Source organism: Stegostoma tigrinum, chromosome 11 (genome assembly GCF_030684315.1).
Source record: "Stegostoma tigrinum isolate sSteTig4 chromosome 11, sSteTig4.hap1, whole genome shotgun sequence".
Classification (NCBI taxonomy): Eukaryota; Metazoa; Chordata; class Chondrichthyes; order Orectolobiformes; family Stegostomatidae; genus Stegostoma; species Stegostoma tigrinum.
In genome coordinates this window covers 20580461-20607798 of record NC_081364.1, presented here as the reverse complement: position 1 = coordinate 20607798, position 27338 = coordinate 20580461, and the positions used below count along the sequence as shown (strand labels likewise).

At 42.4% G+C, this 27338-nt stretch overlaps 1 protein-coding gene across 1 annotated transcript in view; it reads right to left on the bottom strand.

The window, feature by feature from the left end:
• The window catches only part of ippk (inositol 1,3,4,5,6-pentakisphosphate 2-kinase), an 89895-nt gene that overhangs the window by 41171 nt on the left and 21386 nt on the right, over positions 1-27338 (bottom strand). Inside the window, exons 2-5 of the mRNA XM_048547706.2 lie at positions 24877-24933; positions 22340-22435; positions 15658-15724; positions 7258-7379 (exon numbers count right to left, since the gene is read on the bottom strand). Coding sequence (XP_048403663.1) covers positions 7258-7379; positions 15658-15724; positions 22340-22435; positions 24877-24933 — 342 coding nt within the window. The remainder of the gene's footprint in view (positions 1-7257; positions 7380-15657; positions 15725-22339; positions 22436-24876; positions 24934-27338) is intronic.

Genomic DNA, 27338 nt, shown 5'->3' with positions numbered 1-27338 from the left:
AAATAAACAGAATGTATAGAAAAGTTTAACACAATCAAATGAAGTCAGCAAGGTTTTGTGAAGGGAAATCATCTCGTGAGTTGTGAGAGCATTGAACAAGCAGACAAGAAAAAGGGGCATCAAAAGTAATATTGTTGGATTTCTGGAAAGCATTAATGAGGCGTTACAAAAAAGTTTAGTATGCAAGATATTCTCAGTACTGGGGTAATTTATGAGCATGGGTTGGGGACTGCCTTCAAGCTATTAATCACAGAGTTGGGATTAATTGGTCTTTTTCAGGCTGGAGAGACAACTAGTGGAGCTGGAGTCTGACACCGACTCACATAGGTGGGTAGGGAGTTGGAGGATGAGGAGGAAGGAAGAAGGAAGAGGAGAGTTACGTGGACGCTGCATTTCAAGAGACAGTCCACATCCTTTAAATTAGGCGGGTAAAGGGCTCCAGGAGGTCGTGCTTAATAAGCCTCAGTCCTTGCAGCTAAGTAACAGGCTTGAGATTCTTGCATCCTGTATGCACAAGAGGGGGGACAGTCAAGAGGAAATGCAAACTGACCACTGCACCATGGTACTGAAAGCCATTCAAAACAAGGGGAGAAAACAGAAATGTACTTTTAATTGGGGATAGTAAAGGAAATAGACACTGTTCTCTGTAGCCAGGATAGAAAATCCCAGAAGTTAGGTTGTCTGCTGGTGCTCAGGTTCAGGATATCCTATCTGGGCTGCAGAGGAGCATGGAATGGGAGGGTAAGATCCAGTTGTCACAATCCACGCGGGCACCAATGACAGGCAGAAAAAGGACAGTTCTGTAAAATCTAAGCTCAGATGATAGAGTCCATTTGGGCCGAAGTACAAAACAGCAGCCACTTTAATGGAAAAGAAATCAACTATAGCATATTAAAAAAAAAAGAATACAGCAATAATTATGGGTCCCTTTCATGTACTGAGTTAACCATATTGGAAAGGGTAGCACTAACAACAAATTCACAGAGTGCATTAGGGATAGTTTTCTCAAGCAACATATCATGGAGCAATCTTTCCATTACCAGGTCCAAGGTAACGAGGCAGGTTTAATAAATGACGCAACAGTAAAAGGTCCCCCAAGAAATGCTGATCACAGCATGACAACTTAATATTCAGTTCAAGAGTGAGTAAGTTGGGTCCAAAACAACTGTGTAATTTCCCCTCAAGTTAAACAATCAAATAAAAAGGTAGAATAAGTCGACGTGAACAGGGTGTTCAGATTAGCAAGAATGACAGTAAGCATGCAATGGCAGACATTTAAGGAGCTAATTCATGAGTCTCAACATCCCAGTAATGAGGAAGGATTCTAAGAGAGAGATAAATCAACCATGACTAACCAAAGAACTCGAAGATAGTATCGGGTTGAAAGACAAAACGCAAAGAAGCAACAGTCAGTTATAGCCCTGAACAGTCGGTTTGAGTTCAGAATTCAAGAGAATTAAAAAGACAAAGACAGAAAATAAACTACAATGAAAAACTGACATGGAATATGAAAGATAATGGGAACTGCAGATGCTGGAGATTCCAAGATAATAAAATGTGAGGCTGGATGAACACAGCAGGCCAAGCAGCATCTCAGGAGCACAAAAGCTGACGTTTCGGGCCTAGACCCTTCATCAGAGAGGGGTATGGGGGGAGGGAACTGGAATAAATAGGGAGAGAGGGGGAGGCGGACCGAAGATGGAGAGTAAAGAAGATAGGTGGAGAGGGTGTAGGTGGGGAGGTAGGGAGGGGATAGGTCAGTCCAGGGAAGACGGACAGGTCAAGGAGGTGGGATGAGGTTAGTAGGTAGCTGGGGGTGCGGCTTGGGGTGGGAGGAAGGGATGGGTGAGAGGAAGAACCGGTTCGGGAGGCAGAGACAGGTTGGACTGGTTTTGGGATGCAGTGGGTGGGGGGGAAGAGCTGGGCTGGTTGTGTGGTGCAGTGGGGGGAGGGGATGAACTGGGCTGGTTGAGGGATGCAGTGGGGGAAGGGGAGATTTTGAAACTGGTGAAGTCCACATTGATACCATATGGCTGCAGGGTTCCCAAGCGGAATATGAGTTGCTGTTCCTGCAACCTTCGGGTGGCATCATTGTGGCAGTGCAGGAGGCCCATGATGGACATGTCATCAAGAGAATGGGAGGGGGAGTGGAAATGGTTTGCGACTGGGAGGTGCAATATGAAAGGTGAAAATAAGCTTCTTTGCATATATAAAATGGAGAGGCGGAGATAACAGTGTGAAGCTGGATGAACACAGCAGACCAAGCAGCATCCAAGGAGCACAAAAGCTGACATTTCGGGCCTAGGCTCTTCATCAGAAAGGGGGAGAGGGGATGGGGTTCTGAAATAAATAGGGAGAGAGGGGGAGGCTGACTGAAGATGGACAGAGAAGATAGGGGGAGAGGACAGAATAGATAGGGAGGGGATAAGTCAGTCGGGGAGGACGGACAGGTCAAGGAGACGGGATGAGGTTGGTAGGTGGGAAATGGAGGTGCGGCTTGGAGGTGGGACAAGGGGATAGGTGAGAGGAAGAACAAGTTAGGGAGGTGGGGATGAGTTGCGTTGGTTTTGGGATGCAGTGGGGGGAGGGGAGATTTTGAAGCTTGTGAAGTCCACGTTGATACCATTGGGCTGCAGGGTTCCCAAGCAGAATATGAGTTCCTGTTCCTGCAACCTTCGGGTGGCATCATTGTGGCACTGCAGGAGGCACAGCTTGGACATGTCATCTAATGAATGGGAGGGGGAGTTAAAATGGTTCACAACTGGGAGGTGCAGTTGTTTATTGCTAACCGAGCGGAAGTGTTCTGCGAAGCGGTCCCCAAGTCTCTGCTTGGTTTCCCCAATTAGAGGAAGCCGCAAGGGGTACAGCGGATGCAGTATACCACATTGGCTGATGTGCAGATGAACATCTGCTTGATATGGAAAGTCATCTTGGGGCCTGGGATGGGGGTGAGGGAGGTGGTGTGGGGGGGCGATTGCAGGGCAAGATGCCAGGTGTGGTGCCGTCAAGGGAGTCCTGGAGAGAGTGGTCTCTCCGGAAGGCGGACAAGGGTGGGATGGAAAAATGTATTTGAATGATGGGGTCGGATTGTAGATGGCAGAAGTGTCGGAGGATGATGCGTTCTATCCGGAGGTTGGTGGGATGGTTTGTGAGGACTAGGGGGATTCCATCTGGGCAATTATTGCGGGGGCGGGGTGTGAGGGACGCGTTGCGGGAAACACAGTCGAGGGCGTTCTCGGCCGGGGGAGGTGGGGGGGGGGGGGGGGGGGGGATGGTGGTGTTGCAGTCCTTGAGGAACTCGAGCATCTGGGATGTGTGGGAATGGAATGCCTCATCCTGGGAGCAGAAGCGGTGGAGGCCTGGGGGGTGGTGTCCAGGGGGTGTCCCCCAGACGTCCTACCCTCCCTCAACCTCTTCGTCTCCAACTGCTGTCAAGACATTAACCTCCTCAACCTCTCCACCCCTCTAACCCACTCCAACTCCTCCCCTGCAGAACAGGCAGCCCTCCGCTCCAACCTCAACCTCACCACCAAACCCGCAGACATGGGAGGCGCCAGTATAGCATGGCACACTGACCTCTACATCGCCAAGGCCAAACGCCAACTCTCCGATACCTCCTCCTACCACCGCCTGGATCACGACCCCACCCAGAGCACTAAACCATTCACAATCTCATCACCTCAGGTGACCTCCCACCCACAGCCTCCAACCTTACTGTTCCCCAACCCCACACTGCCCGCTTCTATCTCCTTCCCAAAATCCACAAACCTGCCTGCCCTGGTCGACCCATTGTCTCCACCTGCTCCTGCCCCACCGAACTCATCTCCACCTATCTGGACTCCATTTTCTCCCCCGTTGTCCAGGAACCCCCCACCCACGGCCGTGACACCACCCACACCCTCCACCTCCTCCAGAACTTCCAATTCCCCGGTCCCCAATACCTCATTTTCACCATGGACGTCCGGTCCCTGTACACCTGCATTCCTCATACAGATGGCCTCAAGGCCCTCCGCTTCTTCCTGTCCCGCAGGCCCAACAGTCCCCTTTCACCGATACCTTCATCCACCGAGCCGAACTCATCCTCACCCTCAACAACTTCTCTTGCGATTCCTCCCAATTCCTACAGACAAAGGGGGTCGCCATATGCCTGCCTCTTTGTAGGTTACATGGAACAGTCCCTCTTCCGCACCTACACTGGCCCCAAACCCCACTTCTTCCTCTGTTACAATGACGACTGTATCGGCGCCGCCTCATGCTCCCAAGAGGAGCTCGAACAGTTCATCCACTTCAACACCTTCCACCCCAACCTCAAGTTCACCTGGGCCATCCCCATCACATCCCTCACCTTCCTAGAGCTCTCTGTCTCCAATCTCAGGCAACCAGCTAGAAACTGATGTCTTTTACAAGCCCACCAACTCCCACAGCTACCTAGAATACACCTCCTCCCACCCACCCTCCTGCAAAAATTCCATCCCCTATTCCCAATTCCTTCTCCTCCACCACATCTGCTCCCAGGATGAGGCATTCCACTCCTGCACATTCCCAGATGTCCACGTTCTTCAAGGACCGCAACTCTCCCCACAGGCACCGCCCCCCCCCCCCCCCCCCCCCCCCCCCCACAAAACCCCTAACACACCACCACCACCACAGTGGTCGAGAACGCCCTCGACCATGTCTCCCGCATCACATCCGCACACCCCTCCCCCGCAACAACTACCCAAAGAGATTCCCCTAGTCCTCACATACCACCCCACCAACCTCCAGATACAAGACATCATCCTCCGACACTTCTGCCATCTACAATCTGACCCCACCATCCGAGACATTTTTCCATCCCCACCCTTGTCTGCCGTCCGGAGAGACCACTCTCTAACCAATTCTTCCTCTCACCTATCACCTCCTCCCACCTCAAGCCGCACCTCCATTTCGCACCTACTAACCCCATCCCGCCTCCTTGACCTGTCCGTTCTCCCGGGACTGACCTATCCCCTCCCTACCTATACTGTCCTCGCCACCTATACTCTCCTCTATCCATCTTTGGTCCGCCTCCCCCTCTCTCCCTATTTATTTCAGAACCCTCTCCCCATCCCCCTCTCTGAAGAAGGGTATAGGCCCGAAACGTTAGCCCTGTATGCTCCTAGGATGCTGCTTGGCCTGCTGTGTTATCTCGGATTCTCCAGCATCTGCTGTTCCATTATCTCTGATCACAAGATTGAGAGGCTGAATCGTCTACTCCTGCCCCTATTTCTTATATTCTTATCTTCCTGTCTGTACAAGGTACTCTTCCACCCCACCTGCTTTATAATAGTTATTTTTTGTTTTGTGTGGTTGTTTATTAAATTTTACTATAATTTTTGAGTAATACAACCTCATTCTCCTTCAGCCAAGGAAACACTGGAATTGGCTGTCCTTCATTTTTAATCTGGTACACAAAGTTTATAATAGCAATGTGCTAAAGAAACTTTTGACATATTTGTCATGACAAACCAAGAGTGAGATTCATTTAAAAAAAAAGACACGAACCCTCCTCATCCCATGGTCACAGTTAATGCAACTTCTACTTTGAGCATCCAAAAGCAAAGTAACTGAGTTAACAGAAAAATTGTGGTTGAACATTCCATGAGCTACACTTTTCATGGTCTAAATGGTCAAAATGATCAACACCGATCACACCCAAATATTAGGAACTCAGGTGACACACAAAAACATGAAAACTTCCATCTTTTACTAGGCACTCTAATTCTCCACTTTCAAAGACTTGCTTTCAAAACTCCCTCAGACGTCTCTCCACCTCTAAGTGATGCAACAACTGCTTATGTTGGTAGCTAAGTCCTTCCTCCTGAGACAGTGCTAGCCAACACTCTCAAGATTGTTGGAACAAGTTTCATGACCAGCATAATTCTAGCTATCATAAAATGGCTAGCTTCACATGACTGCTGCTCACTTTCGCTAAATGCCTTTTTTTTTCTTAGCTGCATCAAGGAATTACTGCTTGACTTCTTTCAGTCCATTCTCTGTTGCACTGGGCTATCAATGAGTTCAATGAACATCTCCAGACCTCACTCCCTGGAGTCTGCTGACAGCAGTATTTGCAGTCCAGAGCCACTACTTGTTTCACTGTCACAGTTCCAAATTGCAAGTTACTTCTCCCAGAAAATATACACACCCAGATGAATCAGGGCATAGTTTTAATCTTCACCCATGTCCAAGATGATGTAGCCAGCACTGGGCGGCTCTTAACTTTAGTGTTAGCATTTATGTAACTCTCTTAAACTAACTTAACTCAAAATACTGTTCTCTTGGATTACCATTACTGCAGGTATCACAGACCTCGCATATCCAGCTAAGTAAGCCACCTGCTGTCTTTAAAATTTCATCTCTTCTATTCTTACTCTTAAGCAAATAAGGATAAACTTCTGAAAGGCAATTTGGTTCAGATGTTCTTGAAACCACTAAAGCCCAGCATTTCAATTCTTAGCTGACAATCTCTTTAAATTACATGACCCTAAACTGTTGTGTGCTCTCGACATCAAGGCACTTGAGTTGCATTCTATTTTCTGTAGTGAAAACATAAATGTCTCAAACTTAACACACCAAAGCTACAAACGACGCATCTGCAATCGTGATAGAACTGTTCAGACAATGCTGTCATGTAGAGACAAGTTTAATTCAATTGAGTTTGTTTCTGAAGGAGGGTCCAGACCCAAAACATCAGCTTTCCTGCTCCTGTGATGCTGCCCGGCCTGCTGTGTTCATCCAGCTCTACACAGAATTTAAAGGTAACTAAGTTTTTTAAAAAAGTCTTTTTCTCCCTCAGCACTCTACACCACCCTCCCCCAACTACTGCATTAAAGCTGCCCCCTCCACACTTCACTTTTGCTCTGAAAAGTCATCTCAACTTGAAATGTTACTTTGCTCTCGCTCCATGGTTGCTGCTTGATCCAATGTGATCTCTCCAGCATTCATTGTTTTCAGTTAAAATAATTACTGTTGGTTAACTGTCATTAATTTCTGTTAAATATCCTGAACACAGTTCACATGTGAAATTGTTAGGATTATACTCTGCTTGAGCAAACAAACCAAATCAGGCAGTAGTTCTAAAAATTATTGAAATTGGATACTTCCAAATGGTGTCTTCTTCCCAAGGATGGAAGTAATTACCAAATCTCAAAATCATGACAAATGATTCCTCAATAATTTGACCAACATTATTTAAGTATAAGAAAGCAAAAAATTGTTCAGTGTTCAGCCAATTACCTTGATTTCTATACAGAGGGGCGGTCGTTTTTCAATTCGATGACAGGTTTGGAATTTGGTGAGATCTGGGAGGCATAAAGCATACCCACTGAAGGCATCCATCACTTTATTGCAACGTGATCCTGTAAAATAAAATTCAGATGCTGTGTGTTTCTACTCACAAAGTAGAACCAAGTTATCATTTTAAAATTTGTAACAAGACAGATGCCATAAACTTTAAAACGGATATCAATATATTTCTTCAAAATATTTTACAGTTGCAAGCCTATTCCAGTCACTAGAATAATGAACAGAATGATTTTATATTTAAACTCTTCTGCATGCTCTCTCTGTTCAAGATCTGTTCCTTGGACTTGCTGTATCTTCCATTTTAATTCCACTCACTGAAGTTATTTTAATTTTTCTAACGTCTCACATCTCTCAAGTAAACGATCAAGACCACAACTGCTCCTATTTGAGGGGTGAAATGTCAATTTTACAGCCCACACGAAGTCAGCAGCATATGGTCTAGAGAGACGATTCTAGAGTTTGTTTTAAGCTGTTGACAAAACAGCTAGTAAGCAAAATAATTCTTCACATTTCTCAGCAAGCAACTCAGGCAGTAGAAAAGTTTAGTTTTTCTTCTTGCTAATGAGCATGAACTTGAAAAGTAACAGGTTAAAACTGTATACCAGGGCCTATTTTAACAGGACAATCAATGGAAACTCAATGACTAAAACAAGGCAACACAACAGGCTATTGTTAGCATGAAATAGTCATTGACATTGCCGAAAATGGCATAAAAATAAAGACTATTAAAACCAATATCATCTCAGCTAGTTAGTTGTAGACTCCGGCAGCAGCTTTAAGTAGTTACATAATTACCAATGATTGAAAAAGCTAAAGTTTGACCATTGCAACCACTTAGTCAATTTTCCTTCAATTCAATGAGAGTTGAATTTAACTCACCATTCTCTCCAAACAAATTTTCCAACTCTCAGAATCTATGCATTCTACGCAGATTTTACGTAAACAATGTCCATACATATTCCCCATACAACAGTTGTTTTTTCAAAGAATAGAGTCAAATTCATTAGACATGACCTACCCTTCATAAAATCATATTGGCTCTCTCTAATCACCTCAAGTTTCTCCAAGTGCTCAATCACATGATCCTTAATGAAAATTCAAGCATTGTTTGCACAAGATGTTTACATGTATTCTATTGGTTCACAAAGGTATTGAAGGACTTGAAACGGTTGGTCTGCTCCCCTGTACAATTTCTCTCCCATCTACTACAGCTAATTTTGTCCCACAAACTAGAAAAAATAATGTTCAGATGCTTAAACATTTGGAGTACAATGTGACACACAGGTAAACATCCTTCATCCATCTCAGCACTCCAATACAATAATCAATGTTGCAGTGATGTTTGCTTTAAAAACTGATTTCTGGACATTAACAAATGCAAAAACATATTTGGAATTGTTGCAAGATGTATCTTGGAAGTATGTCCAGCAGCAACATGGGCAAGTACATTAGCTACTGAGTTAAGGAGTTAGGTAGGCAGTTAAAAAGCAGGACCGCAAGGGTAGTAATCACTGGGATACTCCCAGTGCCCCATGCTAGTTGGACTAGGAATAGGAGGATGGGGCAGATGATTGTGTGACGACAGAGCTGTGCAGAGAGCAGGGATTCAGAATTTTGGGTCATTGGCATCTCTCCTGTGGTAGATGTGATCTGCATGAGGGGCACAAGTTGTACCTCCACTGGAGGGAGACCAATATCCTGGCAGGGAGATAACTGTCACTTTGGTGGATTGTACTGTAGCAGCCCCCCAGCCAAAGTCAGTGAGAAATTGAAGAGAAAATATATAAGGAGATCACAGTCAGCTATAAGTACAATCGGCTTGTATTAGTAGGGGATTTTAAATCTCCATGGACTGGGACTGCCGTAGCGCTTGGATGGGGAATAATTTAAGCGTTGTCAGGAAAAACTCTCTTAATGTGTAGATGGTTCTACTAAACAAAGGGCAAAACTTGCCCTCCTCTTGGGAATTAAGGCAGGGCAAGTGACAGAAGTGTTAGCACTTTGGGATCAGTGACCATAATTAGTTATAAAAGAGTTATGAAAAGGATAGGTTGGTTCACAAGTTAAAGTTCTAAATTGGGCAAGATCAATTTTGATAGTATTAGACAGGAACATTTAAAAGTTGACTGGGGAAACTTGTGTGCTAGTAATGGAACATCTGACAAATGGGAGACTTTCAAAAGCAAGGTAAAGAGAGTTCAGGGCCAGCATGCTCCTGTTAGTCTGATGGATAAAGCTGCCAGGATTAGGGAACGCTAAAATGATGTCAAGGCTCTGGTCAAGAAAAAAAGGCATGGGTCAGAAATAGGCAACCAAGATCAAGTGAATCCCTTGAATAGTACAGAGGTCTAGGAGTATACTTAACAGGAAAATCAGGCAGACAAAAATGGGATATGAAATAGCTTTGGCAGATGAGGTAAAAGGAGAATCCAATGAGATTCTGCAACTATATTAAGTGCAAAAGACTATCGAGAGGATAAGGTCTCTTAAAGTTCAATGAGGTCATCTACGTGTGGAGGCTCAGGGGATGGGCGAGCTCCTAAGCAAATATTTCTCCTCAATATTTACCATGGAGAAGACATGGAAGCTAGGGAACTCAGGGAAGTAAACAGTGATGTCTCAAAGAGAGTCCACATGACAGAAAGAGGGGTGCTGGAAGTCTTAAAACACAAAAGCAAGATGAATCCAGGAGGACCTGATCGATCGAGCGTATCCCAGAACACCGGGAAGCTAGGGAAGAAATTGTAGGGCTCCAAGCAGAGATATTTGTACTAACAGCCATGGATGAGCTGGCAGAAGACTGGAGGGTGGCTAATGTTGTGCCATTACTTATGAAAGGCTGAAGGAAAGTCCAGGGAATTGCAGACTGGTGAGCCTGATGGCAGTGATGGGTAAGATACTGGAGAGAATTCTGAGAGACAGGATCAACTTGCAAATAGAAAGGCAAGGACTGATTCGAGTTAGTCAGCATGGCTTTGTGCATTAGAAATCACATCTCAAATTTGATTGTGTATTTTGAAAAGGTGACTAAGCGAGATAGATTGAGGACAGTACAGTCGACGTTGTCTTTAGCATGACCTTTGACAGAGTACCACATGGTAGACTGGTTAGTAAGGCTAGATCACATGACAGCATTAGATAAGATGAAGAGCCAAGGTCTTTCCCCAGTGCAGGAGAATCCAAGAACGACAGCGTACAGCTTTAAAGGGGAAGATTTAAAAAGGCACCTGAAAGTCAAATTTTTCCACACAGAGGGCCGTGTGTACATGGAATAAGCTGCCATAGGAAGTGGCAGAAGTGGGTACAATTACAACATTTAAAAGACGCCTGGACAAGAAAGGTTTAAAGGGATGAGTCAAATGGGACTGTTTCGATTTAAGAAATCTAGTCAGCATGGACAAGTTGGGTCGACTGGCCTATTTCTGTGTTGTGGACCTCTATGACTCTACTAAGCAATAAAGCATCTGGACTACTTGGAACAGGAATGTAATTTGGGGGGGGGGGGGGGGGGGGGGGGGGGGATGGCAATAATTGTCACACATTCAGTAACATTAGTTTTTACGCATCCTTTGTGACCAGGATTTCATCTCAACAGCCCACTATCTTATTTATCCAAGTGCATAAGAAGGAAACTTCTTGATTTTATAAGCTGGATGCTCAATTAAGGCTTTTTTTCCTCCCCAGTTTCCAAAAGGCAAGGTGAGACATGCTTTAAGAGGGCAGTACTGTGGCTCAGTGATTGACATAGCAAGCCAGGTGCACCGGTTTTCTCCCAAAGTCCGAAGATGTGCAGGTTAGGTAGATTGGCCATGCTAAGTCGTCCACAGTATCCAGAGATGTGGGGCTAGGCGGGCTGGCCATGATAAAATGTGGGATTGGGTCTGGGATGCATTTTGGAGGACTGGTGCAGACTCAATGGGCGGAATGGACTTTCTCTACACTGTAGGGATTCTACAACTCTAAAAAGGGCAGAATGTTAAAGCAAAGACTCTTGTTTAATTATCATGTAAATGGAGAAACATTGTACAAACTTTTTTTTAAAATATACCTCACTGTATGCCATTATCATCACTTCCACAGAAATCAACTTAGATATCTATGGCTCTGCTTCAGAGGATTGGAGAAGTTTTAAAAGCCAAAAGATGACCAAACAAGAACAAAAAGTGTGAGAAAATAAACAAACGAGAGTAACACAGCCAGTAGTAAAAAACAGACAAAAAGTCAGAGCTTTTTTAAAAGTAACATAACAGTGAGCAGAGAACCATTAAAAGAATGGGAAAAGATTTTAAAAAGGCACCCAAAGGGCAAATTTTTTCACACATTAAAGAACTAGGCTGGGGAAAATAATAAACTGGTTGCCATGAAGTTCCAGACAAGCTGAATAGGTATTTTGCATCAGTCTTCACAGAAAAGTACACTATTAGCCAACACTCCCTTGACATTCCATGCACAGCAAACTGGCATGCCGACATAGGAGGAGCAAGGTTCCAGAAGTCATTGCCATACACAAATCTCAGAAATCGATGCAGGAGAAAAATAAAAAGACAGAATGCTGCTAATAGCATGACAAAATTGTTTAAAGTGGCCAAAAGGAAGGTAAGGAAATTAATATTATTAATTGTTGTTATATTAATTTACTAACAAATGAGAGAGAATAAAGTACTTGGGAGACTAATGGGGCTAAAGATCAAAAGGTCTCATGGACTTGATTGGCTACATCAGATTTCAAAGGAAGTAGCTGGAGAGATATTATCAGTGAATCAACTATCTTCAGAATTAGGAAAAGGCCCAGAGTATTGAAAAACATAATTACAGGCCTGTTAGCCGATTGTCTGTTGAGAAAATGTTAAAATCTATTATAATGGATGCATTGAGCTTTAAAATGCAATTAAATTAAGCCTGGTTTCATGAAACTTATCATAGCTCTTTGAGGAGTTAACAAGCAGGGGAGATCATTGGAACCCGTAGATATTTGGAATTCTAAAAAGCACTCAATAAGTTACCACACAAGGCTACTTAGTAAGTTAACGAACATCATGTTTGGAGATGTATACTAACGTAGATAGAGGACTGGCTAACTAATACAAGACAAAGAGAGTGTTGAGGAAAGGGGGCATTTTCAGGATACAACTAGTGCAGTGCCTCACGGATCAAATGCTGAGGTCACAACTATTTGTAGTATATATATTAATCACTTGGATAATGGAAGTGAATCTACCATGTCAAGTTTGTGGAGGATATAAAAATAAGTGGGAAGGCTAGTTTAAGGATGACACAAGCAGTTGCTCACCAAACCATTCTTGGAATGGAACGAACTGTTCTAAGAAGCTTCACAAGGTTGACTGTGGGTATGGAGAAAATTCCTTACAAGGAAAAGTTGAGCTTATTCCCACTGGAGCTTTGAAGAATGAGAGAAAATCATATTGAAACAAAATCATTTGGGAGAGGATTAAAAGATTATATCAAGTGAGGCGGTTTCCCTGTGAGAGAGAATCTAGGATCAGAGGGCATAATCATACAGTTAGTGGTCATGCATTTAAGACAGAGGCAAGGAGGACTGTCTTCTCTCAGAGCATAGTAAAGCTGTGAATTCTTTCCTGCAGGGGCTGGATTGTTAATTATATGCAAAGCTGAGATAGAGAGCCTTTTCTACTGTAAGGGAATCAAGGATTATGGGGAAGAGGCAGGAAGGTGAGTCGATCATTATCAACTAAGCCACCATCTTGCTGAATAGCAGAGTGGACTGTGCATGGCCTTTTTCTGCTGCCACATCTTATGAACTTACCATCTCACCTAAGAGGTGCATGGCATCAAATGTGATTTCCTGCCTTTCTCTTCCTGTTAGACTGCAAGCTGTTAGTTTGACACTTGTCCAATTAGTTACTGTTCAATTGAGTTACCATGCTGATTTTGTCCCCAGTCGTTTCTGTTCAGCCCTATAAAATCCAGCTCTGGCTGTTTCCAAAAAAACGAGTCCTGAATCCCATTGTCTGATCCAAAGATGGACGATATTCTGAACGTTGTTGGTATGGTTTGATTTAAATACAGCACCTACACAGGTGCTGTAAGTACTGTACACAAGGACAATTCTGTCTACAAAGTGGATTAAAACCTTTGTGAATCATACTCAGATCCTTCTGACAAAGAAAACGGTATATAAAATCCCACAAGATGTGATAGCTTGGTATCTGGATATCTTTAATTAACTAAACATTCCCACGGCTAGCAAGCACTGCAAAGATAAGTTGCAGAGCTGGGCTGAGAGGTGGCAAATGGAGTTTAATGCAGACAAGTGTGAGGTGATGCACTTTGGTATGAGTAACCGGAAGGCAAAGTACAGGGCTAATGGTAAGATTCTAAGTGTAGATGAGCAGAGAGATCTAGGTGTCCATGTACACAGATCCTTGAAAGTTGCCACCCAGGATGACAGGGCTGTTACGAAGGCATACAGTGTTTTAGCTTTTATTAATAGACGGATCGAGTTCCGGAACCAAGAAGTTATGGTGAAGCTGTACAAAACTCTGGTGCGGCCGCACTTGTAGTATTGCGTACAGTTCCAGTCACCGTAATATAAGAAGGATGTGGAAGTTTTGGAAAGGGTGCAGAGGAGATTTACTAGGATGTTGCCTGGTATGGAGGGAAGGTCTTACGAGGAAAGGCTGAGGGACTGGAGGCTGTTTTCATTCGAGAGAATAAGGTTGAGAGGTGACCTAATTGAAACATATAAAATAATCAAAGGGTTAGATAGGGTGGATAGGGAGAGCCTTTTTCCTAGGATGGTGACGGCATAGCTTTAAATTGAGGGGTGAAAGATATAGGACAGATGTCAGAGGTAGTTTCTTTACTTGGAGAGTAGTAAGGGAATGGAACGCTTTGCCTGCAACGGTAGTAGATTCGCCAACTTTGGGTACATTTAAGGAGTCATTGGACAAGCATATGGACGTACATGGAATAGTGTAGGTTAGATGGGCTTCAGATCGGTATGACAGGTCGGCACAACATCAAGGGCTGAAGGGCCCGTACTGTGCTGTAATGTTCTATTTTCTAAAAACCAACAGGTCATCAACTATATCAGAAGCTTCACTCTCAACCTGCCTTCATTCGTTTTTGTGACATGAGCATCAGTAGCCCAAGGCTATCATTTATTTCTCATCTCCAGTTACACTCAAGTTGATGTTTGTGTGCCACCTGTTTTGAAATGCTGAAGTCCATTCGATCTAGGCATACCGCACATACAAGAGAGAATGTTCCAAGGTTTCGATCCAGCAGCAATGAAAGAACGGTGATAGATTTCCAGGTCAGGAGGAGGAATGGATTGGAGGGGAACAGGTAGGTGCTGGCATATGCATATATCACTGCTCTTGAACTCCTAGGCAATAGTGGTCACGGGCTTGGAAGTTACAGTCTGAAGAGCCTTGGGGAATTTCTGTAATGCATCTCGAGATCTGGTCAGGATTGTTTGAAGGGAATTTTCAGCAGATTACATTTCAGTGCATTTGCTGCTCTGGTTCTGTTAAACAGCAGAGATCGCAGGATTGAACACAGAACAATACAGCGCAGAACAGGCCCTTCGGCCCTCGATGTTGCGCCGACCTGTGAACTAATCTAAGCCCCTCCCCCTACACTACCCCATCATTATCCTTATGCTTATCCAAGGAATTCTGCTCAATCTTCTCCCTCTTAAAGCTCCATCTCTTGATTATTGACCTAATAATGGACAAAGTACCTTCCCATTCGCTGTCTATGGCCAGCATAATTTTATACATCTTTATCAAATCACCTGGAAGATGTTACGGACTTAGCCATATGGAGTTGCTGCTGTGCATATCATAGGTACTATACTCTGATGAGTCTCTGCTCCAGTGGTGGAAGCAGCAAGAATTCCTAGCCTCATATACTCCTGTAATCACTATATTTAAATGCCTCACCCAGTTAAGCTTCTGGTCAATGATAAGCCTAGGATTCCATTATTGTTAAACACTGCCACTATAATCTCAGCCGCAGGACATTACCGTAGGAGTTCTTAGGGTAATGTCCTACACCCATCCACCTTCAGCTGATTTATCCATGAACTTCCCTCCATCATAAGATCAGAAATGGGGATGTTTGCTGATGATTATACAGCATTGACCAAGATTTGCAACTCCTCGGACACTGAAGCTGTCTGTGCCTCTGTACAGCAAAACCTGAGCAACATTCACACTAGAAAGACTTCCATCCCTCTAATCCTGCCTCAACTCAGGCGCAAGTTAATAATGCTGAAAGAACAAATATTCAACTCAATTATGGATAAGACACAAAAGGGAAACTTTTATTGCTTTTCCATCATACCTGGTCGTTCTGGTTGGATCTTCATTGCCAATTGTCTTACAAAGTCAACTGGTAGCTGTATAACCTCCTGAAAAAAAGAGAGATCAAAGTTATATCAACTTATCATAAAGACTCTTCATTTCTAGAGAGCACATTTTTACATCAAGTGGTGACAAACAGTAACTACGAATAACAGCGCCGCCAAATAGAGGGGAGCCAGGCATTTGGGGAGTGAAGCAGTTCAGTGAAGCTTTTCTACCTCCTTCATCCTCCAATATTTAGCACAAGCAAAGATGCCTATTGATGATTAACTGGTAAATTGATATAGTGTACCTTGTTAAAGGAACAACATTGGTCATTCTCCAGTCCTCTGGAAACTCACCCGAGGCTAAACAGGATGCAAAGATATCTGAGATAATGGGAACTGCAGATGCTGGAGATTCCAAGATAATAAAATGTGAGGCTGGATGAACACAGCAGGCCAAGCAGCATCTCAGGAGCACAAAAGCTGACGTTTCAGGCCTAGACCCTTCATCAGATATCTGTTAAGGCCCCAGCTATTTCCTCCTTTGCCTCCCACAGTATCCTGGGATAGATGTCACCTGGCCCTGGGACTTGTCCACCTTAAAGTATTTCAAGACACCCAACACTTCCTCCTTCAAAATGGTGATTTGCCCAGAGAGTATTCCCACATCTTTCCCTAACCTCAATATCCGTCTTGTGCCTCTCTTTAGCAAATACTGATGTAAAGTTGTCATTCAGAATCACCCCCATTTCCTCTGGCTTCAGACATGACCTCCGTCCTACATCCTCAAGTGGTGTTACTCTTTCCTTAGCTACTCATCTATACATAAAGTGGCTTGTCACTGGCACAATCTGGAACCAGGATCCAGTGCAGGCTGGAAGTTTGGTGCCAGCTTGGTCTGATTTACAGAATTTTACTTCTGAAATTCTGGACATTTTATTTCTCTAGTGACAAAGGCCTAACTAAAGGAGCTGTACCTCAGTACTTTTGTATCTTAGTCAGCACAGTGATTGGCAATATATAAACTTCTCGTTATACTCAGTATGTCTGACAACAAAGGCTGTTGATTTTTTAAGTCAATAAAATGCCTTGGGGTTCTCCTTAAAACTGCTGGCCAAGGACATTTCATAGCCCTTTTAGACCTTCTAACTCCCCATCTGAGCTTCTTCCTACTTTTTCTATATTCTTTCAAGATTTGGTTTATCTTTAGCAGTCTCGACCATAGGTATGTTTTTATTTTAAACTAAGCTGATCATTTCTTCTGCCATCCAAGGTTCCGGAATCCTGCCATTCCTGTCCCTCATTTTCAGAGGAATATACCTGTCCTGCACTCTAATCAACTGGTCCTTAAAAGACTCCCACATGTCAAATGTGGATTCATCCTCAAACCGCTGCTCCCAATCCACATTCTCCAAGTCTTGCCTAATTTGGTTAGAGTTGCCCTTCTCCCAATTTAACACCTTCATTTAAGATCCACTGTTGTCCTTACCCACTAGGACCCAAAGTCACTGCATTACGATCATTGTTCGTAAAATGCTGCCCACTGAAACTACCGCCACCTGGCCAGGCTCATTTCCCCAATATCCCGTCCATTACCCCCCCATCCCTCATTGGGCTATCCATAGACTGCTCTTACAAAGAAACCTTCCTAGGCACACCTAATAAATTGCTCTTCACCCAAACACCTGGCACTAAGACGGTCCCAGTCAACATGGGTGAAGTTAAAAATCACATATCAAAACAACCCTGTTATTTTCATATCTTTCCAGAAATCAGATGACATATTTCTCCTTCTACCTCCCACTTACAGCTGGGAGGTTTGTAGTTCAATCACAGCATTGCGAATGCACCCTTCAATTCTTGAGTTCTGTGCATCATGCCCCACAAGATCCCTCCAGTATCTGCTCTTGACACGGTTGTGTTGTTATATTCCCTGACCAGAAATCCAACTTCCCCACCTGTTCTGCTTCCTCTTCTGTCTCATCTGAAATATTTATATGCTGGAACATTAAGTTGCCAATCTTGGCCCTCTGACAACCACGTCTCTGTGATTGCAACATCATAATTGCATTGTTCATCTGTCTTACATTATTTGGTTCAATGCAAGAACAGTCCAAGCCTCCAATTCTGCTGAACTCTTCAAGCCCTCCTTGACTGCTCTTCCTCTTAAGTTTGATTTGTATTAGACTCAAGCTCTTCCCCAGTCTGTGAATAGCTAGGACCCAAGCTATGATTCTTGGCAGTCACAGCTTACTAACCTAAAAAATGACCTATTTATTCCCACTTTTTACTGGCTATTAATCCATGTCAATGTATTCCCCCTACCTAAGTACTCTAAATCAATTTATCAACCTGGTGTGCAGGACCTCATCAAAAGTCTTCTGAAAAATCAAACTTTAACACACCCACTGGTTCCTCCACATCTATTCTGCATATTACATCCTCAAGAGCCTTTAACAGTTTTGTCAATGATGATTTCATAAATCCATGCTCACCCCACCAAAATTCTTATTTTCCAAGTGCCCTGTTATTACATCCTTAATTACAATTCGTTCGACCCACTGACATAACAATTGCCCTTGCCCACATTTGTGAACATCCTGCACCTTCCTCCCACAAACTACCTGAAGCATCCCTTTAACATTTTGCAAGTAAGGTACCCAAAAATTCAGTGTCATCTGATAAAATTAAAGTTGACAAAATTAAGGTTGTCAACTTTATCTAAAGTAAATAGACAATGCCAAAATATAACAGAGGAACAAAAGGAACATGAATAGGCCATTCAGCTCCTTAAGCCTGATCTGCCATTCAATGAAACACGGCTGGTCTGTGGCCTAACTCCAAATGTCTGTCTTTGACCCATATTCCTTAATACATTTGCTTAAAAGTGTATCTCTCTTATGTAAAATTAATTAGATCGAACATCGACTGCTGTTTGTAGGAGAGTTCCAAACATCTACCACCCTTTGTGGGTGGAAATGCTTCTTAACATCTTTCATCAAGAATCTGGCCCTAATTTTTTTACTACAACCCACGGTGTGAGAATCTCCGAGCAGTGGAAAGAATTTATCTGTATCCACTCCATCTTATGCTGTTAATATCTTGAAAGCTTTAATCAGATCACCACTTAACCTTCTAAATGCAAGAAAAAGCAACCCTATTTTGTGGAATTTCTAATCACTTAACCCCCTGAAATCCAAGTACTATTCTTATAAACCCACATTGTACTCTCTCCAAGGTCTACATAGCCTTCAGAGATAGTAGGAGCTGCAGATGCTGGAGAATCTGAGATGACAAGTGTACATAGAACATAACAACACAGTACAGGCCCTTCGGCCCTCGATGTTGTGCCGACCTGTCATACCAATCTGAAGCCCATCTAAAGTACACTATTCCATGTACGTCCATATGCTTGTCCAATGACGACTTAAATGTACCTAAAGTTGGAGAACCCACTACGTTTGCAGGCAAAGCGTTCCATTCCCTTACTACTCTCCCAGTAAAGAAACTACCTCTAACATCTGTCCTATATCTTTCACCTCTCAATTTAAAGCTAAGCCCCCTCGTGCCATCCTAGGAAAAAGGCTCTCCCTATCCACCCTATCTAACCCTCTGATTATTTTATATGTTTCAATTAAGTCACCTCTCAACCTTCTTCTCTCTCATGAAAACAGCCTCAAGTTCCTCAGCCTTTCCTCGTAAGGCCTTCCCTCCATACCAGGCAACATCCTAGTAAATCTCCTCTGCACCCTTTCCAAAGCTTCCACATCCTTCTTATAATGCGGGGTCCAAAACTGTACACAATACTCCAAGTGTGGCCGCACCAGAGTTTCGTACAGCTGCAGCATAACCTCATGGTTCCAGAACTCAATCCCTCTACTAATAAAAGCTAAAACACTGTATGCCTTCTTAACAGCCCTGTCAACTGGGTGGCAACTTTCAAGGATCTGTGTACATGGACACCGAGATCTCTCTGCTCATCTACACTACCAAGAATCTGACCATTAGCCCTGTTCTTTGCCTTCCAGTTACTCCTACCAAAGTGCATCACCTCACCTCACTTGTCTGCATTCAACTCCATTTGCCACCTCTCAGCCCAGCTCTGCACCTTATCTATGTCTCTCTGTAACCTACAACATCCTTCATCAATATCCACAACTCCACCGACCTTAGTGTCGCCTGCAAATTTACTAACCCATCCTTCTACGCCCTCATCCAGGTAGTTAATAAAAATGATGAACAGCAGTGGACCCAATACCGACCCTTGCGGTACACCATTAGTAACTGGACTCAAGGATGAACATTTCCCATCAACTACCACCCTCTGTCTTCTTTCAGCAAGCCAATTTCCGATCCAAACTGCTATATCTCCCACAATTCCATTCCTCCGCATTTTGTACAATAGCCTACTGTGGAGAACCTTATCGAACGCCTTGCTGAAATCCATATACACCACATCAACCGGTTTACTCTCATGGACCTGGACTCAATCTTTGGACTGTGGGAGGAACCAGAGCACCCGGAGGAAACCCACGCAGACGTGGGGAGAACGTGCAACCAGTTTACTCTCATCTAACTGTTTGGTCACCTTCTCAAAGAACTCAATAAAGGTTTTGAGGCACGACCTTCCCTTCACAAAACCGTGCTGATTATCCCTAATCAATTTATTCTTTTCTAGATGATTATAAATCCTATCCCTTATAACCTTTTCCAACACTTTACCGACAACTGAAGTAAGGCTCACTGGTCTATAATTACCAGGGTTGTTTCTACTCCCCTTCTTGAACAGGGGAACCACATTTGATATCCTCCAGTCTTCTTGCACTACTCCTGAAGACAATGGCGAGTTAAAGATCAATGTCAAAGGCTCGGCAATCTCCTCCCTGGCTTCCCAGAGGATCCGAGGATAAATCCCATCCGGCCCAGGGGACTTATCTATTTTCACACTCTGCAGGATTTCTAATACCTCTTCCTTGTGAGCCTCAATCCCACCTAGTCCAGTAGCCTGTATCTCAGTATTCTCCTCAACAACACTGTCATTTTCTAGAGTGAATACTGTCGAAAAATATTCATTTAGTGCTGCCCCTATCTCCTAACTCCACACACAACTTCCCACTACTATCCTTGATTGGCCCTAATCTTACTCTCGTCATTCTTTCTTTCCTAAATACCTATAGAAAGCCTTAGGGTTTACCCTGACCCTATCCGCCAACAACTTCTCATGTCTCCTCCTGGCTCTTCTGAGCTCTCTCTTTAGGTCTTTCCTAGCTACCTTGTAACCCTCAAGCGCACTGACTGAGCCTTCACATCTCATCCTAACATAAGCCTTCTTCCTCTTGAAGAGAGATTCCACTTCCTTTGTAAACCACTGCTCCCGCGCTCTACAGCTTCCTCCCTGCCTGACAGATACATAATTATTTAGGACACACAGGAGTTTTCCTTGAATAGGCTCCACATTTCCTGCCCATCCCCTGCAGTTTCCTTCCCCATCCTGTGCTCCCCAAATCTCGCCTAAGCTCATCGTAATTGCCTTTCCCCCAGCTATAACTCTTGCCCAGTGGTATACACCTGTCCCTTTCCATCACTAAAGTAAACGTAACAAAATTGTGATCGCTATCACCAAAGTGCTCACCAACTTCCAAATCTAACACCTGGCTGGGCTCATTACCTAGTATCAAATTTAATGTGGTTTTGCCCCTTGTTGGCCTATCTACATACTGTGTCAGGAGCCCTCCTGCACACACTGGACAAAAACTGACCCATCTATGGTAATCGAACTAGTGTTCCCAGTCATAATCGGGAAAGTTGAAGTCCCCCATGACAACTACCCTGTCTCTCTCACTCCTACCGAGAATCATCTTTGCTATCCTTTCCTCTACATCTCGAACTATTCGGAGGCCTATAGAAAACTCCCAACAGGGTGACCTCTCCTTTCCTGTTTCTGACCTCAGCCCATACTACCTCAGTTGACGAGGCCCCAAACATCCTTTCTGATGTTTTTGAAGGAGAGTCTAGGCCCAAAACATGTTTTCCTGCTCCTCTGATGCTGCTTGGCCTGCTGTGTTCATCCAGCTCTACACCTTGTTATCTCCACATATCTTTCCTAAGTTTCAACACCCAGATCTGCTCACATTACTCTAAGTGGAGTCTAAGGTTTTGTAGAGCTACAGTATAACTTCTATGTCCTCATACTCCAGTCCTGTAGATATACAGGCCAGAATTCCAATAACCTTCTTGATTATTTTCTGCCCATTTTCATGCTATTTTAAAGATCTATGTTCCTGAACCCCCAAATCTCTGGATATCCCTATAATGAAGTGTTGTACCATCTAGAAAAAAAAAAATCGAATCTTATTTACTTCATATTTGTAACTGAACATTCACTAGCACAATTCAAGTGTGAACATTTCAATCAAATTAAGATGGTTGACATGCCAGCAGAGTTAGCAGGACTATGGCTTTATAGGTTCTTGGCTTGTTCAACTTAATCCTTTTGCTTTCAGATTGATATTTGAAGGCTATGCACACATCTACAATTCTTGTGCCACATCAACAGTGACAGCTTGCGTGTGCTTCCACGATTACCTGCAATAGTCAGTGTCAGCTGAGCAAGATTATTCCAAATTACAATGTCAATGAACATAACTAAAGATTAAAAAAAGAGCGAAGTTCCCATACCCCTGGTTGGACAAAGTTATCACCCAGTAAAAGCTTCATCACATGTTTACTGAAGTCAACAATGTTCTTTAGTCGACGGGGAGCTTCATCCAATGCCTGCAAAATTAAAATGATACATTAACACTTCAAAATGAAGCTGTACAAAAGTGGTATGTTTTCAACTCAGTTTATATTTCAACCTTGTTATCGCAGCACTGTAACATTCTACATATAGACGTAATACTTAACATTTGATTCTAATTCCAAATTAATCAGTACCATGCATTCTGTGCTGTTGTTGATCAGTTTTCATTTAGTAAATTTCATATTTAAAATACAAGCTCCATTTCCACACCCAAAGAAAATAAACCTGTGATTACAGATCAACAATGAACATTTTGCTACGTATAGTCATGACATTACAGCAGTATCGTGCAAGAAAAAAAAAATCACATAATTGAACCTGCTTTAACAATTTGTAAATTGCTTTCCACTTCACTCTTGATTCGATTTCCCTACCATTTACTCCTTTCACAGCTAATGATAGCCAACAAATCTCTAGTTCTGCTGTTTGTTATGTTGCTTGCCCTTTACACACAGAGCCACATTTGTGGCAACTGTACAATAACAAGGTAAAATCAATTAACCTATAACTTGAATCTAGGATATGGAGAAAAAGAACTTATTTTAATTGAATTTATTCATTAACTTTACTGCATTTTTACATTGAATACTTGCATTCATTATATAAACTGAATATTCTCACTGCAATCGTATCTCTTCTCTTTTGCTTCTCGTAAGATTCCAAAAGAAATAAATGCTGCAGACAATTAGCTGTTTCAACTTATGCAAAAGGATAAGCCAGACATGGCTTACATTTCAAAGGACTCTGCTGTTAAGTGCATTATCACTATGTGTATGGGAAATAAATGGAACAGGCTTGTGGGGGCTCTTGTGGCAGAGTGGTAATATTCCCCTCTGAGCCAGAAAGCCCAGCTTCAATTCGTACCATATACAGAATGCTGAGAGACAGAATTGGTTAGAATAACCAATAAGCAAATCTGCAACATGATACATTTCAAAATTTCTAAACACATGATTAACATTAATGAAAACTGTACAGAACAAATGCACAAGATCCTAACGGAAGCACAGTATGGAGGAAGGGAGAAAGAGTCGAACAAAAAAAAAAGGAACTACTTTCCCCCAGACTTATTCTAGATTAAATTTCGATCTTCGCTTATTTCCTTACATTCACTTTCCATGCAAGTAATTTGCCCAGCCAGATTATGCACTTCAATTGTGGTTTCAGATATTTCCTTTATAGTACATTATACAAATGAATCATGATCATTTATTTCTGTTGGCAGACTGGTGTAGGCCGATGTTTCTCAACAGGTTAAAGTATCAATAAGTTGGAAGTAAAATTTTCAATAAAATAAAATTCAACCTGGTAATACTAAAGGAATTGTACCTGATCTGGACACAATGCTCACATATAAAATTGCTTCTAACATTGAAAACCAGACAATTAGGATATGATAATAAAATGTGAGGCTGGATGAACACAGCAGGCCAAGTGAAAACTGGCATTTTTCTCAGAAACATGAGTTTCTCCTAAGCAAAGATTCTTGATTTTTTTTGTTCAAACCATGTTGCATTATACAATCACTACACATAATGCAGAATTACTTTAAGGAGATAAACCTTGCTGAACACCTCTAAAGCAAAAGGTTGTGATGAAGTTTTCAGAATATTATGTTTTTATGGCGACACTGTTTTAAATCAAAAAGGTCTAAGAATTTTCCTATCATTCTTCACCTCTAAGCATTCAATGGATCTGGAGATTTGTGGCACAGATCACCCATATCTCACTTTGAAACTGACACTTAGTCAAAAGAAAACCAACGCTTCCAGCAGTAATATTATCAAGTACAGGACGCAAGTAGTCACACTCAAGTATTTCACTGACAGCAAGCAAGGAAGCGAAAATGAGCTGATTAAAATTTAATGAAAAGTTCAAGGTAAATGAGCAAAATAAGTGGTTGGGATATGTACTCGGGATTAAAAAGGTAGAATCAGATTCAAAAACTTTTAAAAATATCTCACTGATCTGAAAATTTAATCATACTGGAGAGATTTAACATCCCACAAGTAAAATTAGTGTTCCAGGAGAAAAAAAAGGTGTTTTTCCAACGGTAATTTAACAAGTGCGCTGTTAGCAGGACGATATTTTTTCCAAGGTTTTTAAACAGCAAAAATCAAGAGTAAATGGGCAATCCATTCAGTGATTTCTATTCTATTGCAATCTGTGACGTAGACAGTGCACTTGATATGGAGTGTACAGTTACCAAAGTCAACCTCTCAATTTTAATCATGCAGCTGCAGACCATAGTAGACTCACTCAATTTCAGTAAAGTACTGAGCGTGAATTACGACAGTTTTAGTTTTCAACACCGCCATGAAATCGTGGCATTACTTTGCAAATAATGGTCAGCATAAGACAGTCAGTTTTATTTGTGAGCAAACTACTTTAGTAGTAACAGGAATTATATTACCTGATTTGGCTGTGAAAGTTCCTTGGGAAATTTCAGGAAACGCAGTACTTGACAATGCTGCCAAAACAAAAATCTGAAATAACCATTTTGTTTCATCTTTGTACCTGCTTATTCAAACGAACATGCAAGTATGAATAAACATATTAATAACATATGGTTCTACAAGATCAACATTGCTAGCTGATCAACTCCATTTCAGTAAAATTAAATTTGACACAACCATGGTTGGTGTTGGGGGGGGAAGGTCATGAAATAACAGTGTCTGCCAAGCATCTTCAAAGATGATTAAGCAACTGAGTTCACACTGGCTAAGTGGTTAGCAATGCTGCCTCACAGCACCATGAGCCAGGGTTCAGGTGACAGTCTATGTGGAGTTTGCACATCCTCCCCATGTCAGTGCGTATTTTCACTGGGTGCTCCAGTTTCATCCCACAGTCTAAAGATGTGAGGGTTAGGTGGTGCTAAATTTGGCTATGCTAAATTGATCATTGTGTCAATATTGATCAATAGCCATGGCAAATGCAGAGTTAAAAGGATAGGCAGCTTGGGGTGGTGGGGGAGGGGGAAAGAAGGGAGCTTGGAGAAAAGAGTCTGGTTGGGATGCTGTTCAGTGGGTTGGTTGGGACTTAATGGGTCAAATGGCCTGATTCCACACTGTGCGATTCTACGACTTTTAAACATCTGCTTATCATGTATAGAATTTATTGGGGGAAACTGGTGAGGCCAGCTCCCCTTCAATATTAAAATCAATGTCAAGCTTTTCACCAAAACCCTTCAGCTATTTTCTCAAATTTGGAGTTTCATCTCAAAGACCTGGATCCAACTTGAGCAACCTTTCAAATCCATTTCATTGAAAATCTACATTATTTTGGTTTATTATAGTATTACCAAATCAGAATTTGATTTCTAGCCAGCTAACTACCTGAGCTTTTAAGCCTAAAATAGTAGATATTAGTATGATGCTAAGGTAAACTACTGATGAACAAGAAGTCAATTGCTGTAAATCACAAATTATTTCAATGCCATATTTGTCAAGAAAGCCAACGTGAGCTTTATTCAAAATCTGGTTTTCAAAGAAACAGGAAAACTAAACACTATAAAGAAAGAATTGCAATGCCCAACTTACGTAGTTCAATAGGACAGCATTTAGTAGCCACACAAATTCCAGAATTCCTGACTGAATTCTTAGCTTCTGAAAGGACATGTAATGACTCGGCAATCACAGCTCCCTGGTTCTGGAGAATTCTAGAAATAATTAAACATCTGAATAGGCTGGGACTTCTTTCACTGGAGTGTGGGAGGCTGAGAGATGACCTTATAAAATCATTGGGGGGGGGGTTAAGATAAATGGCAGGTGTCTTTTCCTTGGGTTGGGGGCATTTCAAGACTGGGGACATCTTAAGGTATGAGGAGAAAGATTTCAAAACATCACGAAGGGCAGCTTTTTATTTTTACACAGTGTCATTTGCGTATAGAATGAACCTCCACAGGAGGTGGTGGATGTGGGTACAGTTAGAATATTTACAAAGTATGTACTTAAGTTAATGAATAAGAAATATTTAGAGGGATATGGGCCAGAGTTTAGTTTGGGCTTATGGTCAGCATGGACTGAGGGTCTGTTTCCATGCCGTGTGAGACTATGAGTTCTATGGTCTCAGTCAGTTAATTGCTTGGTGTTCCTGTGGCCTCAAAAGAGCTGTTCTAGGAATGGAATCAAATTCAAGTTAAAACCCAAGCTGGCCTTCTGATCATTGTATGACATCCTCTGCATATATTTCAACTGAGACCAAGATTAGCCCCGAACATGATACCCCGCAGCAGGCGTCAGGGGAAAAAGAAACTGCAAATACAATGCTCTGATTATTTTCATGCCAATGCAATGGGTTCATTTATACAGAATGGGCTTTCACACTTGCCAATCCACCTCGTTGTCTGTGCCCTTAGATGACATTAATTGCTATAGCATATTCATTTACCCACTTAGCCAACAATAAAGTTGCATGTGCACAGATGTGCAGTCATTTCCAAACATATTTTATTGGATATAGTGGCTGTAAGTGGTTTACTTTGCTAATCCAGAATTCACTGAACAGAGAAGTAGAAGCAGCAGAGATTATCAATTTTAAAAGGAAAAGTAGATGACACATAGGATATAAACTTCGCAGCACGGCAGCTTCAGATTGAGTCAAGACACCAAATTAGGTTGCTGTATAGACAGCTTGCACAGACTCGATGGGCTCAGTAGTATTCTTCAATCCAGAATCACTAGGATCAACAGCTACACATCCTACACCAAATTCTATCAACACAAGGAAAAAAAAATACATGAATCTGAACAAACCAAAAATGATAAAAAACATAATTTCAGTGAGATTTAGATTATACACACAATTAAATCAGCAGTACAAGATGGTATTTGAATCTGCTAAATGTATTTTCACCACAAATTATAAGTTTAAACC